The following is a 15,879-nucleotide window of genomic DNA, read 5'->3' as shown; positions in this document are numbered from 1 at the left end:
TGTAAAGTGTATGTGTCAGAATTTACTAAGTGTGTGTAAGAAGATATGCATATTTATTTGTCAGATACTGAGATCCTGTCATAGGCTAATAAGCATCATTCTAGGCAGAAAGATGTTTGGTAGAATATTTGCTTGAATGTGGCTCATTTGTAGATAGGCAGTTATGTATATGACATCGGAGCCAAGTCTCAGTGTACTTGAGAGTCTATATGTTATTTTTGTGTGTGACTTGATTACCTGGATATGTGAACAAGTATGTGAAGATATGTATCTGAAGTACTTATTTACATCAGTGTGCTTGAGAATGCTTATATGTGTGATGTCCACGGCACATGTGTGTGAGTGATGTGTGTGAGCGTGCGTGCATCTGAATGTATACGAATTTGTAAATAGGCATATCTCTGTGATGTGTGGGTAGGAGTCTAATGTGTGACGACCTCTGTTGGTTGTATTAGTTAGGAGAGTCCATTGTCCCTCACACATAGAAATTGCTGCTACTGTGCAGGAAGGTGTAAGTGTTTGGGCTACCTGGTACCCTGCCAGCATGTGACTGTGCCTCCTTTCTCCACACAGATATCAACATGGCTGGAGAGCCCAAGCCCAACAGACCCAAGGGACTAAAGAGAGCAGCATCTGCCATATACAGGTGGGGCACTCTGTCTCTTCTATCTCTCTCCATCTGGGTGGGATTGGTCCCTCTTTCCACAGAGGGAGTGAACATTGGTTGGTGACAGTGTGCCGAGCCTAGAATTTGGGGAGGTGTTTGGAGATGAGGGCCTGTGGAGAGTGGGCTGAGTGGCTGTCCCTCAGCCCCGGCCCTCTCCCCTTTGTTTCCCCAGTGGCTACAGCTTTGACTATGATTACTACCGGGACGACTTCTACGACAGGTGAGCAGGGAAGGGGCGTGCCTAGGCATGAAAAAGCCAAGCTGGAAGGGTCCTGAGAGATTACTGGTGTAGCCCACTCAGTCCTCCATGTGGAAACTGGAGCCCAGAGGTGTGGACGGGCATCTGCCCAAGGCTGTTCCACAAGTTGGTGGCAGAGCTGGAACTAGGGTCTAGTTCTGCAGGTGCCCAGGTCAGAGGTTCCCCACCCCACACTGTCTCCCATTCTGACTGCCCTTCCACCTCCTAATCCTGGGTTGGGACTCAGTGGGACTAGACAGCAAGGGACAGATAACCATAGCAAATTGGATTATAGAAAAGGTTACTAGAGTAGGTGCAGGGAGTTTGAGCCCTCATGTTCCTGCTGTTTAGTCTCCTTACCTATTTGAGGTGCTCAGCCAGGTGGAAGGAGCCTCAAAAGCTCAATGAATACCTCTTGGCCTTTCATTTATAGCCAGGAGGCCAGCAGTCCTTTGGAGGTCTGAATTAGTTCCTGGTAGGCTATGTGGCCCATCCCTTCACCCTCCAGCCTTCCCAGACCCCAGCCTTGAGCTGTGGGCTCCATTCTATGGCACTAGCCACATTCCCAAATGGAAATCATGATGGGGGCTGTTCCAGAATTCTCCCTTCCTTCGTCCTTCCCATCCTGCCTGCCTCAGTCTGTCCAGGAAGAACAGAACCTCTCTGAGCCTTGGTTTTCTCACCTCTGAATGGTTTCAGGAGACAGTGTGGTGTAGTGGAATGTGCCCTAGCCTGAGAGTCAGTCAGAAGACTGGGTGCTAATCTCAGCTCTGCCACTGAATGGATTGTGTGACTTTGGGCAAATCCCCTCCCGGTCTGTAAAATGGGCTTTTACACTAAGTAATCCCTCAGGGCTCTTCCAGCTCTGGGATTCTGTGGTTAGTGATTCTGACCAAGGCCAGAGCCGCCCCCTCCCCTTAGGGGCAGAAATGCAGGGTCTGGGACTGGATCCATTCCCAGAGACTCTCCATCTCCAGCCATCTCCACCCCAGGGCAGGGGCTCCCTGAACAAAGGAATGCCAAGCCATGGGGCATTGCATTGTCTAGTGATGGCATGTTTCCTGGCTGTCACCAAAGTGATTCCATAGTGTACCCCCAGGGCTGTGTTTCCCTGAAGAAAGGTAATAGTAGCAGATGTGGTGGGAGATACCCCTACTCAGCCTATTGAACTTCTGACTGATGAGCAGGAAGAGAAACTCTCTCGGAGAGGGCTGGGTGATGACACTGGGGACAGCATAGTCTGGGAGCCCAGGGATCTGATTGGTTGTCCAACCTTGATATTCTAATGGATCTCCTCCCCTCCATCTCTGAAGTGGAGTAAGGGGGCTGGGGTGATTAAGAGGGCCCAGAATTAGAACAGGTGTTTGGGACTCCAGCCTCATGCCTCTGAGGCCATAGTCTCCTGGTTTGAGAGTCTCAGTACCCTGGCCTTCACCTATCACACCTTTTAACGTGTGCTTTTAACCAAGTTTTCTCATGCCCTGCTCTCACAATAGCCTTGGGGTGGGGTAGGGTGGGGACCTGGCACAGAATTTGAGGTAGTCATCCTCATTAAGCAGATTTCGGGAAAACTGAAGCTCAGGCAGGCTTAGGGATTCCCTATTCCGACATCTTTTTGTTCCCAGCTGGAATTTTGCCTTGCTTTAGGGACATTTGCAAACTCTGACCAGAGGTTGGGGTGGCAGTTGACTGAGCAGAAGCAGAAGCCGGCAGGCCTGGGTGTTAGGGGGACCTGGGGAAGGCTCTCTTCTGGGGCTGGTCTCTGTTTGCTCCTTCCTTGAACCAGGGTTGAGACCATTACCACCTGCCACCTCACCTGCCCTCATCTGACCTGACTGGTAGGAAAGGTGGATGAAATGAGAGTCCCAGCAGCTTTTAAGGTGCCAGAAGCCCATCCTCTTCACTCCCAGGGCTTGTTGGGAGCAGGCGGAGGTGTGTAGTACAGGCTGCCCAGCCCTTCACCAGCACGTGCTTGTCTAGAGTTGCAGTGCCTTCTGGTGGCCACAGGCCATGCTGCAGCCTCTGGCCCATTTGCCCCTACAGGCTCTTCGACTATCGGGGCCGCCTGTCACCTGTGCCAGTGCCCAGGGCAGTCCCTGTGAAGCGACCCCGGGTCACAGTCCCCTTGGTCCGGCGTGTCAAAACCACCATACCTGTCAAGCTCTTTGCCCGCTCCACAGCCATTACCACCAGCTCAGCCAAGATCAAGTGTGAGTGACTGTATCTTCTTCCTAGATCTTTTTTGTTTTTCCTCATTAGCAAAATAATAGAATCATGTATTTTTACATTGGAAAATAGATGAAGGAACAAATCTCCCACAGTTCTGCAGCTCTAGCACAACCAAGTGAGTATTCTTACTGCATTTGTAAGAGGAAAAGCCTGACCTATGAGGAGGAGGGGCTTGGGTTGGGCACAGAAATGTCCAGTGCTGTGACATGGAGCCCAGTGAGGAGAAGGTGTCCTCTTTCCTATAATAAGGACAAGTTTGCACAGGCCCACTGCTGGTGTGCACATTCATTCTGGTGTACACATGTTGCAGCCAGGCACCCAGGAAATCTGATGGTAAAACACCCACATCCGTCCATACACCTTGAAATCTGGGCACCACCCTATTTAACATAAGGAAGAACACATGATTGCTCAGGTGCACGCCACACCTGCATTCTCCTCCATCTCCAGTCCCTTTCATTGTTGAGAGGTCATGGGAAGAGATCCAGGTGCAGAAGGGTGGACTGGTTACTATAGGCATGGTCTCAAAAGTCTCAGAAGCCACGGGCAGCTCCAGCCTTTTTGCTGGCAAAAGAACCATGGATGAAGACAGTTCCTGCCACTGGCCTGCCTTCCTGGTTGACAGAATGGGACTAGGGAGGATCTTACGTTAGTGTCAAGCTCCCAGCCCCTGGGTGACAACGTATACTCCCTGTGCTCCCAGTAAAGAGCAGTGAACTGCAGACCATCAAGACAGAGCTGACGCAGATCAAGTCCAACATCGATGCTCTGCTGGGCCGCTTGGAGCAGATTGCCGAGGAGCAGAAGGCCAACCCAGGTCAGCTTCCATGGGTCCTTGCCCAGCTCGGGGACCAGGGGCACAGGGCAGAGTGCGGGGAGGTCAGCGCACAGGGCAGAGAAGGGCTGTGGCCTCCAACGCCACATGGATCCACCATGCCGAGGCCTAGCTGCTGCTAAAATCTTGCCTTGGGCAGCTGCCCCAGGCTGAGTTCTATTCCCCTCTTCCCACCCCTTTCCCCTCAAGATGGCAAGAAGAAGGGTGACAGCGGCAGTGCCAGTGCCAGTGGCAGTGGTGGGGGCAGTAGTGGTGGCAGCAGCCGGCCACCAGCCCCCCAAGAGGACACGGCTTCTGAGGCAGGCACGCCCCAGGGAGAAGCACAGGCTCGAGACGACGGCGATGAGGAGGGGCTGCTGACACACAGCGAGGAAGAGCTGGTGAGGGCACAGCTGGGGAGGGGTGCATAGGAGGGGAGCAGGGGAAGGGGGAACCCTCTGAGCTGCTGAGTGTCCTTGTTGAGCTCCCTCCTTCCTCTTCCTGGGAAGGGGGATACCTATTTCAGTTGCCAGTCAGAAGTCCCACTGAGGACCAGGGTAGACCTCTTTTGAGTCAGGGCCCATTCTAGACTTCGTTTCCGTACAGGTTGGACAAGGGAAGAGTCAGGGGCTTCAGGGAGCACAGTCTGCAGAGTTTCAGGGGGCAGGACTAGGATTGCCTGGGGAAGCCTCAGGGAGGTTGGGTATCCACTTTACCTGAGGATTTTCTAAAAGCTATTCCTGCCTAAGCATAAAACAGGTTGTCTCATGAGAGGCATGGAGGGAGTTCTTTGTTATTGGAACCCTTCAGAGTGAGGCTGGAAAGTCACTGGCAAGGAGCTTATGTCAAGTAGGAAGGTAGACCAGACTCTGAGTATGTATGATAACTGTTGTGTGCCTTCTACTTGTTTACCTAATAGACACTCACTGAGCACCAGGCCCTGTAGTTTCCAACTTTATTTAACCTTAACAACAGCGTCGCACTGTGCAAAGTTACTACTCTTCCCACGTTTTAGCCAGTGAGGAAACTGAGGCTCTGAGGAGTAGAGTAACTTGCTCAGGGCCTTATAATTAATAGGGGATGAGCCAGAATTAGAGCCCTGACTTCTTCACTAGGTCTGGGACTTTCTCCTTTTCATCAGTGCTGGGTTCTGGCATGAAGACAGATGGGCTCATGGCCACTGTAGTTAAAGAGATCCTCCTCCTTATGTCCCTAGCTTGTCTCTCCTTTTTTGGACCCATTTACTCTCTTAGGCATAGTAGTCTCCATAAAGGCCCTAACGAAGGCTTAGCTGTCCCAAGGATAGGGAGCTCACCCGTCCACCAGGCTTTCAACCTGCTACAGTCTAAGAAGGTCTTTCTACGTAGAAATGTGCTCCCCTGCCACACCTAGAACGCCCTTGACTGGTCCCGTCTCTCTTCTGGGGGATGGGCTCAGACCATCCTGTCAGGATCCCAAGCCAGCTGTGTTGAAACTGGTCCCATAATCATCCCTCTTTTGGAGTTTGGTCTCCAGAAGTGCAGTGGGCCCCAGGGCATGACTCAGAGTTGGTAGTGAGTGATGTATGGTCTCTTGTTGCCTCCTCCCTATCAGGAGCACAGCCAGGACACAGACGCGGAGGATGGGGCCTTGCAGTAAGCAGGTATGGGGCTCCTGGTGGACGGGGTGAAGAAAAGTGGCAGGCATGCCATGAAGCAGACCTGGCAGGGTCTTGCTATGCCCAGCAAGGACGGCCCCTCCATCCTGTCAGCCATTTGACCATGCTCCTTTGTAGCAGAAACTTGCTAGGCTGTGGGAGCAGGAGCCACGGATGGGCTAGGCAGGCCAGCCCTGCACGGGTTCCCTCAGTGCACTCTGAGGCATGTTGTCCAGCTCCACCCTTCGGAAGTTCAGAGTCTGGTGGAGGAAGACACAAACCATGACCACCCATTGTGAGCAGGATGATGGGCTGTAGAGGCAGGGTGTCCATAGGGGTGTGGTGGAAGAGTTGATACTTAGCTGAGCCTATTCAGGATTGAGGGAGAGGTATCTGAGGGAACAGCTTTAGCAAAATACAGGGTTCTGATGGTCCTTGGTATGTGGGAGATGGTCAGGAGTCTCCTGTGGCCATAGTCCTAGCTCTGCATGGTAAGGCAGAGGGAGCAGTTCATCATCAAAGTGATGTTTGTGCCAGGCTTAGGGGCTAGGACTTAACCCTGCAAGGTTGTGATTGTATCAGTGTAACACATGGGAACTGAGGCACTGAAAGGGGCAGGGAGGTAGCATATATCTCACTAGATCCCAAGGTGGTAATCGGTGGAGCCTAGGTTTGAATCCAGTGGTGTATGGCGTCCCAGCCTACTCTCTGGCCAGTGCTCGCCCCCCTGCTCTGCCCCATTTCTTTGGGGGTCGTGTTCAGGGTAAGACAGGCTTGGGTGGAGGAAATCCTTGACCTCAGAGGTGTCTTTACACCTGACACGTTCATTTTGTGAGGTGCTCCACCAGCAAGAGCTTCCCAGACAGTTTAGGAAATTGTATATATGGAATCCATCCTCTTGGAGCTTCATGGTTGGTTTTACCAAGGAAGCTAAGTTTTACCTTGTGAAGCCAGTTCTCAGATGAGGTGCAGGGCTCAGGTGAGGAAATGGAGGCTCAGGGATGGGGAGAGACCCACCCAAGATTGTATGGCCAGAAAATTAGGAGGCGAAAGCCAGAGCACAGGCACATCTCTGTCCGCAAACAGTAAACACCGTTCTGCCCTTTTGTCTTCCCAGCCCTAGTAATCATGGGTCCCAGGGGCTCTTCCTGCCAGCCTCAGTCTCTCCTTTGTCTCTCTCTCTCTCAGCCTGACAGGAGCAACGGCCAGCGGCAGGAGAAGGGCGTGCACTGTATCAGGCCTCATGTTGGGCACCCACCCCTGGATACCACCCCCAGCGGGTCCCAGGAGAGCTGGCAGCAGGCACCTCCTCCCCCACACGTCCCAGCCACTGCCACATCCTCTGCAGGTGCAGTTATCGGCCTCCCCTCCCCATGCACCCTCCCTGTTGGCACCGCCCAGGCCAGAGGACAGAGGTTTCCCTATACTCTACCTCCCTTCCCAGGACACTCCCAGGCTTGGGGTTTTTCTATAGGTTTGGAGAGGGGAGGGTCACGGGGAGGGTACCCTGACAATAAAGAGATTGGATCCCAACTTGCTCTGAGATGGGATGGTTTGTATTTATTTTCTTAAGGTACCCTAGTCCTCCTGCCCAGCCAGAGTCTGGTCTAGTCTGCTTCATGCCAAGAGTCTAGTCTGGTTTGCTTTACCCTGTTCTTTTTCCTCTTTCACTTCTCCCGGTTAGGGAGCATTGTCTCGGGTGCATACTGCTGGGCTGTCTAGGCCTTAGTTTCCACAGCTAAAATGGAAATAGAAATGGCCAGTAGGGTTCTTGGGGGAGGGTCAGATGTCCCAGTGCCCAAGAGAATACTTTGGTGGCTGAAGTGCCAAGCAATTATGAGCTACTTGGTTAGGCAGTGGTAGGTTCAGGTCTTAGCTTCTCATTTAGTCTGGTCTTTCCCAGCTTTAAGATGATTCTGGAAACTGCCTCATCCTCTCTTCTCTGTCCTAGTTTAGGATGCTGTGTTTTTTCACTTGGGCTCTGTCCTCTCACCAGCTTCCCAGTCTCTGGCTTCTCCCTGCCCCATTTCCCACTAGCCACTATGGTGCTTTTTCTGAGTCATGTCCCTTCCCTGTAAAACCCTTACCTGACAGCTCACCGTTGGGACAAAACTCCCAACTCCTGTACATGATCCTGTATACTTTGGCCTCTCCTGTCTTTTGTCACCTGCCCCACACAAAACAAGTCCTTCCCTCTCATAGGCAGCAAGTCATAGAGCCTCACTCCCATTAACCTCAAGCATTAGGAAGTTGGCATCAGGATACCTGTGGCTTCCCTGTACCTATTCTGGGCTGCCTGTCTAGATGTTTGCTTTGTTCTCTGACAACTGACAGTGTTCCTTCAAATTTCCTCTTCTGTCCTAATTTTACTCCACAAGTTGACGAATTTCTCTGCGTTCAAATTCCTAGGAGAGGATCACCTGCCACAGCGGATCTTTTTGATTCACTCATAGGTTATATAAGTACCCTCCCCAGTCCTGTGAACCTGGTGACAAAGGTGTGGTCAGTTAGTCTGGTCTCTCTGGTGTGGGACTTTGGTGGACAGACACCCAGAAACGTGCTTTGCTCCTGGTCTGGCATGTACTCTTGCTCCTTTCTCCATCTGAGAGATACCCACTCATTATTAAGCTGCTGTTCCAGTGTCAGGCACCTCTGAGAAGTCTTTCTTCTCAGCTTACTGCTCTTCAAAAATTGTTCATTCTCTCTTCTAGACAAACTTTCCCAACACCGAGAATTCGGTCCCATCATCAGAAAGGGGTTTGGGCTCTCCAGTCGTCTTTGCATGTTCCTCAGAGTGTCAGGCCTGCTGGAATTCTTGTTGAAAATCCCATTTCAGACCAACTGTTCTACAACAGTCTCCATCAAACTTTCCCCAGACTTTGGCCCCGGGTTTTGGTGGAGGCTAGAGGCTGGGCTCGAGACAGTGCTCAAGCTAGGCCACCCTGGTGTGGAATCACCCGGGGAAGTTTTTGTTGTCTCGTGTCTCCCTCCCTGGGCAGCCCCTCCTGCCTGTCATTGGCCGGCTAGCAGTCTGAAGCCTGAGTGTGGCTCTGCATTCCCAAGCTGTGCAGGGGCCTGATTAACCCGCCCTTGAGGCAGCCCAAGTTCTGGACCCACAGCTGAGCCAAATGCCCCCATCCTCGCTTAGCCATTGCCTCATAATGCGATGTGGAGCAAAGTTTCTGCCTTTTTGGCGCTTCAGCTCCAGAAGTGGGCTCACAGTCCCCATATGTGTGCCTGTCAGGGACCCTGGGCAGCAGGGGGAGAGAGGGTAGAGGCTGAGGCCTTAGTGGACTTAACACTGAGGGCTGGCACCATGTTCCTGAGTCTCCAGAGCCTACTGCTCTGTGCCCCTTGCACTGTAATAACATTTTTGGATTCTATATGGCCATACTCAATAGTGACTGAGGCACTCACTTTTCAGGTTTGGGGTCAGGTAGAATAGGAGGGGCTGTGAGCTTCTGTAGTATGCTAGGCAGAAGAGCAGGGAAAATCCCTTTCAGGGCAGGAAATGTCTGCCCTACAAGGAGGCCCTGCCTAATCACCCTAGCACCAGGACGTCCTGGACAGATGGAGATCCCCATCCTGGCATCCCACAAAAGGCCCTAAACTACTTAGCCCCTGGGAAGATTTGAGTGGGAAATTCACATCCACAAAACCCTGCTGCATACATCTGCCCAGTCCTCTCTCATTCCGTTGCTCATCGGTTTTCATTTATCTGTTCAACCTCTGAAAACCAAAAGGAGATGATGAAGAAATAGGATACCAGATTCTACCCAAAGGGCTATGATTCCATAGATATTTTGAAGATCTGAAGCCTCATTTGTGATCCTGGCAGCTGTTGAAGGAATTATCACAACCAGTGGTTTTACTGGCTTTCCTCCCTGTACTGCTGCCAATAAAGTTTGTGATGCAGGGCGAGTCTTCTTCCTTGCTAGGTCTCCCGTTTCCTCATCTGTGCAAGGGGTTGGCCTAGATCAGGGATAGTAAATGGGCCTCTTATCATCAGTTAACTTGTATAACAAGCCCAAAATGTAGTACTTTTAATAAACATTTATTACCTTCTGATTCAGTGGCTTGGAAATTTGGGCTGCACTCAGCTGGGCAGTTCTCCTTATCTCATCTGGGCTATGATATGGCTGAAGTGAGCTGGCAGATTGGCTGGGGGGCCATGGGTCCCAGATAATCTCACCCACTTGTTAAGGAGTTGGCTGGGCAGCAGGGCAAGTGGGCCACATGTACCCAGAATCTAGCAGGCAGACCAGGTAAGCTCCAGTGTACAAGTGCTCTTCCAAGTTCTTGCCCATGGCATGTTTGCGAGGTTCTTTTGGTCAAAGCAAGTCACATGGCTAAGTCCAAACTCTTAATTTGAGGAGTCTCAAAATATGGCCCAATTTTGTTTTTAATCTCTCTCAGGCCTCGTTTCATGTGCTGACTCAGAATGTTTTTAGTAGCAGCTGCTGGAATGCTTTTTGAGGATTTGGAGCAGTTTTTAGATAGCTAGGAAATAGTAACATGATGATGTGGGGGTTTTTTTTGTTTTTTGCTTTTTTTTTTATGGATGGGGAGTTGAAATGAGAGTACGTGAGTGTCCATTCAGTATTAGCCAGGCCTGGCCAGGTCATCTCTAATCCTATCAGGACATTATACACTCTACAGTGGACCATCTGACAAGACCACAGAAATACGGAGTATAAAGCTGGGCAAGATTCTGATATAGGTTTCCTGGGTTTGAATTCCAGTTCGACCATTGATTAACTTTGGGCAAATAAAAATCCCTATAGCCATGGCCACATTCTTTATAATAAGATTATTCTATAATAACAGTAAATAAAACTTGTGAATATGTGCTGTGTAAAAGGCACATTTTACATTTATTTAATCTTTGTAACCACCTTTTAGGTGGATGTAATATGAACTTTGTTACAAGTTGTAGAAACTGGACTCAAATGTGCTTAAGCAGGGGGAAGTTTACTGTTTCACCAATTTAAAGTTCCAGATACAGTTATGCAGACCCAGTGGATGTAGGGCTTCAAGAGCTGTCATCAGGAATGTATTTCTTTATTCTTCAGCTTGGTCTCCTCTCTTAGCATTGTTCTCAGGTTCTAAGTGATGGCAGAGCATGGCCACAGGGCCTATGAGTGTGGACAGGGAAAGGGAAGAATCCCCAAAAGGAAAATAGGAGTTCTGCTGCTAGAAGAAGGGAAGTTTGGCATGACAAAAATAACAGGTCTTCATTGTGCAGTTATGTCCATCTTACAGATTTTATAGATGCGGAGGTTCTAAAACTTAGCCCCATTGACAGCTGGTATTTCTGTCCTCTCCCCTTTATCTGGACTCTAATCAGTAGGATACAGTGATGGTGATGCTAGGCCAGTCTCACAGTTGTGTTAAGAACTAGTAGTTTCTACTTCTGTGTCTTGAGACCCGGCCACCATGCTGTGAAGCCCAGGCCACATGGAGAAGCCTGACATGACAGCCCTAAGTTCCAGCTGATAACCAGTATCAGCTGTCAGACATGAATGAGGAAGCCTTCAGGATGACTCCAGCCCAGCCACTGACTGAGAACCAAGACAGAACTGCCTAGCTGAGGCCTGTCAAAGTCCAGCACCATGAAGGATAATAATCAGTGATCATCATTTTAAGCTTAGTTTTAGAGTGATTTGTTATATATCAGTAGGTAATCTGAACACAAACTGAGGCTCAAAAGGTTAAGTAGTTTGCTCTACTTTAGGGGGACTGGGCTAAGAGTATAGACTTTGTGTAATTGAGTTCCAGTGCAGGTTATTTGCTGTATACCTTAGACAAGTCAGTTAACCTCTCTGAGCCTCATCTTCCTCATCTGAAAAGTGGAAAAGAGCACACTGTTATTATGACAATACCTAATGAGTTCACTTATCACCTAATCCAGATTTAGGTGATTTTTCTCTTAAAAAAAATAACAGACCATAATTTTCTTTTCTCTTATTTTTATATTCACCCTTTCCCAAAGTGTATTTCAGTATGTATGTAATATTTAATTTCTAAATATTAGATATAAAGTTAAACATTAAATAGAATATTATAAAAAGGAGACAAAGGAAGATAATAACAAGAAGGCTTTTCCCCCTACATCTAAGAATTACTGCAGTCAAGAGCAGTGTGTCCATCTGGTCACTAAGCCTGTGGGGCAAGCCCAGCTGGCCCTCCTGCATGTATGGATGGATGGACACGATACCTGCTTCCTCTGACTGGTGAGTGGACCCCTGGTGCACACATACCCCTCCCTGAATCCCTGCCCCAGTCTACCTCCTGAGGGAGCCAAGATGATCAGGGTCTCCTCATAAAAACGGTGCAGCAGCCAGGGCTTATTTGGGCAAGTACATGGGTTTGGCTTTTCCAGGTGCACAGAACACAGGGTCACCCAGTCCCACTTTCTGACATGGACCCCATTTCTTGTCCACATCCTAGTGCCTTCTAACAATAAGCCCCCTTTTACCTCTAAAACCTACCTGCCGTTTCTCCTCTACCCCCTGCCCACCCCAGTGTTCAGTTCCATGACCACACAGGGAGCTGTCTTAAGGCCAGAGACTGTCTCATTCATTCTTGCCCATAAGGGTTTTAAAAAGAGTTTTAAAATCGGATGTATAGCTTAGTCAAATAACTATGGAGCATATGCAAACAATTCAATCCAGTATCTACCTTTGTGGGTTTTTTTTTAACTTTATTAAAAAAATTTTTTTTGATTGTTTATTTTTGAGAGAGCATGAGCAGAGAGAGGGAGACACAGAATCTGACCCAGGCTCCAGGCTCTGAGCTGTCGGCACAGAGCCAAACACAGGGATTAACTCACAAACTGTGAGCCAAGGTTGCTTAACTGAACCACCCAGGCGCCCCTATTTATTTTTTTTAAGTAATCTCCACACCCAACGTGGGTCTTGAAGCTATGGCTCTGAGATTAAGTCACTGAGCCAGCCAGGAGCCCCTACCTTTGTGTTCTTAATTATACGTCGCTTATCCCCCACTGCCCCCCCCCCCCCCCCCCCCGCAGCATTGGACTTTAGAAAGAGGGATATAACATATATATGTATATATGTTTGCATTTCTGGGTGCTCTAGTTCTTGAACTGGATCACATTATTTAACTCTCAGAATAATCCCTTAGAGCTGGAGATACTCCTCTCATGTTACAGGTTTGGGAAATCATGAACTTTGGTTGAATAGTTTGCCAAATAACATGTCCCCTGGGAAGAGGGGAAGGCAGGATGCACACCTGGGCAGTCCTTTCCCATATGCCCTGTCGCAACCTGACTCTGAAATTTCTCTCCTGATTCTTGTGACGGCACGCTCTCCTGGCTTTCTCCTCCTCCTTTGTACTCTGCTCCTCCTCCTTCTTATGCGTACCTCTCTACCCTCTTTTTCTATACAGCTTCCTGGCTAACCAAACCAATGGCTTCAGACTCCACAGTAATGCCTCCCTATCTCCATCTCTAACTCAGTGCTCCCCAAGAGCACCACAGTCCAGGCCTGCCCTGCCCAGCTACGAGTCTTTTTCTTCAGGCGTCCACATCTTGGGGAATGGCACCACTGTCCACCTGTTACCCATGTCAGCATTTTCTCTCTAGTCATCAAGTCATGTTAATTTTTCCTCAGTATGTCTTGGCTCTAACCTGTCTCCATCCCATTGCCTTAGGTTAGGCCCTTCTTTATCTCTTACTTGAACTTTGTAAAAGTCACCTCTCAACTAGTCTCCCTGATGCTTGCCTCCCACATCTGTCTTCTTTAGCACCATTATTTAGTTATTCACTGCCCAGTGGGTAAACTCCAGACCGCTTTCCTTTCTTTCTAACTCAATGTCTTCTATCTCCCAATCTGACCCCTGTTGTCAAGCACATAGAACTAATTGTGGAAGGAACTATCTGGGTTCTGTGTCTTTACAGCTCCAGCTGCTTTTACCTGGAATGTTCTGTCTTCATCTGGCTCATTATCTGGCCTTCCTGGCCTGAGTTAGTCACCTTCCTGGCCTGAGTTAGCTCTGGCCATCCCTACTTCTGTCACCCCTCTTACCAGACTATATTTACAGCTGGTTATTATTATTAGCACACCTATTGTCACGAAACTATAAGCTCCTGGAGGGCCAGGGACTGCCTTTTGCTGCAGGCATTCAGGTAACACTTTTGAACATATGACATTGTTGCGGAGAGGCAGTGTTGCAGAGGCCGGGCACAGGCTCTTGGAGCTTGAATGCCTGGGACTACAACCTCTTGGGCAAGTTGCTTATCCTTTCTGAGTCTCTGTTCCTCATCTATAAAATGGGAAGAATAGTATACCTTCCTCAAAGAGTCGCTGTGCTGATTAAGAAAGCACTAGAACAGGGACTGGCACAAAGTTGGCACTTGGTAGTGCTAGCCACTTACATAACAGATTATTTAAGAATATTTAGGAATAGCTTAGAGTTATTTAAGAATATTCGATTAATAAATTAAAAGAACAGAGGGGTGCCTGGCTGGCTCAGTCAGTACAGCATGTGAATCAAAATCTCAGGGTCATGAGTTTAAGTCCCATGTTGAGCGTGGAGCCTACTTTAAAAAAAAAAACAAAACGTTGAATATCCATTATACTTAGCCTTTACAACAGCTGGTCTTCCAGTGTTGTATTAATAAAACAGAAGCCAAGCTTAAATCAAGGGGCAGTGATCAGAAGAGCTCGGTAATATTTTGTCAGGGAAGGTTTGAAAGGACAGGAGCCATGACAGACACAGGGGACCTAGTAGGAGTTTGGTCCTTTCTTCTCAAAAGCACCATTAATGTGACAAAGCTCCAAGGACTATGCCTCTGTTGCACATTGTTGGGAGAGTTTGATGCACCTGTGGCCAAAGGTTTATCAGGATCACTGTGAGACAGGCAACCATCCTGAGAGCGTCTATAATAGGAGCCCAATAAACCCACCATCACCATAAAAATAGAAGCAATATCCACAGTTCTCAGGATTTCTACACTTGGCTACCCTAAAGTCTGCCCATTGACTCTAGAAATTCAGTCTAAGAAGTATTCAACAGAAGGAAAATAGTTCCAGGTGCCAGACAGGGTTAAGCACTTGGCATATACTGTCTCACCATCTTTGAGGTAGGCATTTTCATACTTTATAGATGAGAATACAGAATATAATCAATGGCAGAGGACTGTCACTCCAGATTGGTCAGAGCTCATACTCCTAGTATTACCAAGAATTAACAAACACGCATCATCTGAGCACTAATTTAATAAACTATGGTAGAACATGGAAAACTCTTTGCAGCTTTAAAAAATTATGAAAACTGTACTAACTTGGAAAACTGTTCTTGGTACTAAAAGGTTCTATGTTGGTAGGATTATGGGGATTAAGTTTTAATTATAAATCCATCTTTTCAATTAAAAAAGTATACCACATGCTACAAAGCCCAACTTCTAAACATAATGCAAAACCTAATATTCTGTTCAAATGTGAAACCTTAGAATTGCCAGTACAAAGGATCAGGGTGGGGGAAACCAGGTCAGACTGGGCCTCATATACCACAACAGCATTTCTTTCCAGATGTCCAGCCCAGCAGTTTTTTTCTGCCAGAACACTTAGACTGCAAGATGTTGGGGCGGGGGAGAGAAGGGACTATAAAAGTCTGCATATTCTATGCTTTTAAGCAAACTCATTCAAGTATTGGAACACCTACTACTTGCTCTCAGTACTTGGGGGAGGGGTGCATGAGTGAACAAAAACCTTTGTTCTCGGTGCCTACATTATGGTGGGCTGGGAGGAGAAACAGTATTTTACATGCAGTGGGCAGGTGGGAATGAGCCAAGATGGAGTCAGAAAGGTTTTTCTGAAGACTAGAGATATAACTGCCCGTTTATGTAGTCATGAAAATACCTATCAGCGTACTAAAGACTTTTCCTAGGTAGTCATGGAACCTGTTCATCTAGTCTCAAACTTTTTTTAACCACCAATGGAACCCTTTTTTCCCCCCTTTGCATAATTAGGAACACTCAAGACACACTTTGGAGATGGTGGTCTGGTTCCCCTCTCACAACCAAAACGTGGATCTTGATCAAAAACCCTCAGTTGCCTTTTGCTTTGTCACCCTACAGAAGGTTCCTTGCTGCTGAGCTGGTTAGTGTGAGGTAAGAGAGATGAAGTTGATACTACTGTGAATGGGTAACTTAGTTTTGAATGGGTTAGTACAGAGTTAATCCCATTTCAGTTCAACAATCTTAAAAGGTTAGTATTAGTCCAGGGACTGTTTTGAGAATGAAGTTAAAATTGGGTTGAAACTGCAAATATAAC

The 15,879-nt window shown here is 48.3% G+C and overlaps 1 protein-coding gene across 6 annotated transcripts in view; it reads left to right on the top strand.

The window, feature by feature from the left end:
- The window catches only part of RALY (RALY heterogeneous nuclear ribonucleoprotein), a 94,451-nt gene that overhangs the window by 76,933 nt on the left and 1,639 nt on the right, over positions 1–15,879 (top strand). For 3 of the 6 annotated variants that reach the window (XR_004343360.1, XR_004343358.1, XR_004343359.1), the window contains 7 exons: positions 574–646; positions 840–887; positions 2,949–3,115; positions 3,838–3,951; positions 4,159–4,349; positions 6,773–11,817; positions 15,576–15,716. Coding sequence is in view for 2 of the 6 variants with exons in the window: in XM_030309765.1 (XP_030165625.1) it covers positions 574–646; positions 840–887; positions 2,949–3,115; positions 3,838–3,951; positions 4,159–4,349; positions 5,542–5,586 (638 nt within the window). In the remaining 4 variants the exon portion in view is untranslated. Of the gene's footprint in view, positions 1–573; positions 647–839; positions 888–2,948; positions 3,116–3,837; positions 3,952–4,158; positions 4,350–5,541; positions 5,591–6,772; positions 11,818–15,575; positions 15,717–15,879 lie in introns of those variants that run through there. The other 3 variants (XM_030309765.1, XR_004343361.1, XM_030309766.2) reach the window with 3 other exon arrangements.

The sequence above is a fragment of the Lynx canadensis genome, chromosome A3 (genome assembly GCF_007474595.2).
Source record: "Lynx canadensis isolate LIC74 chromosome A3, mLynCan4.pri.v2, whole genome shotgun sequence".
Taxonomy (NCBI): domain Eukaryota; kingdom Metazoa; phylum Chordata; class Mammalia; order Carnivora; family Felidae; genus Lynx; species Lynx canadensis.
This window is presented reverse-complemented; position numbering and strand designations above follow the sequence as displayed.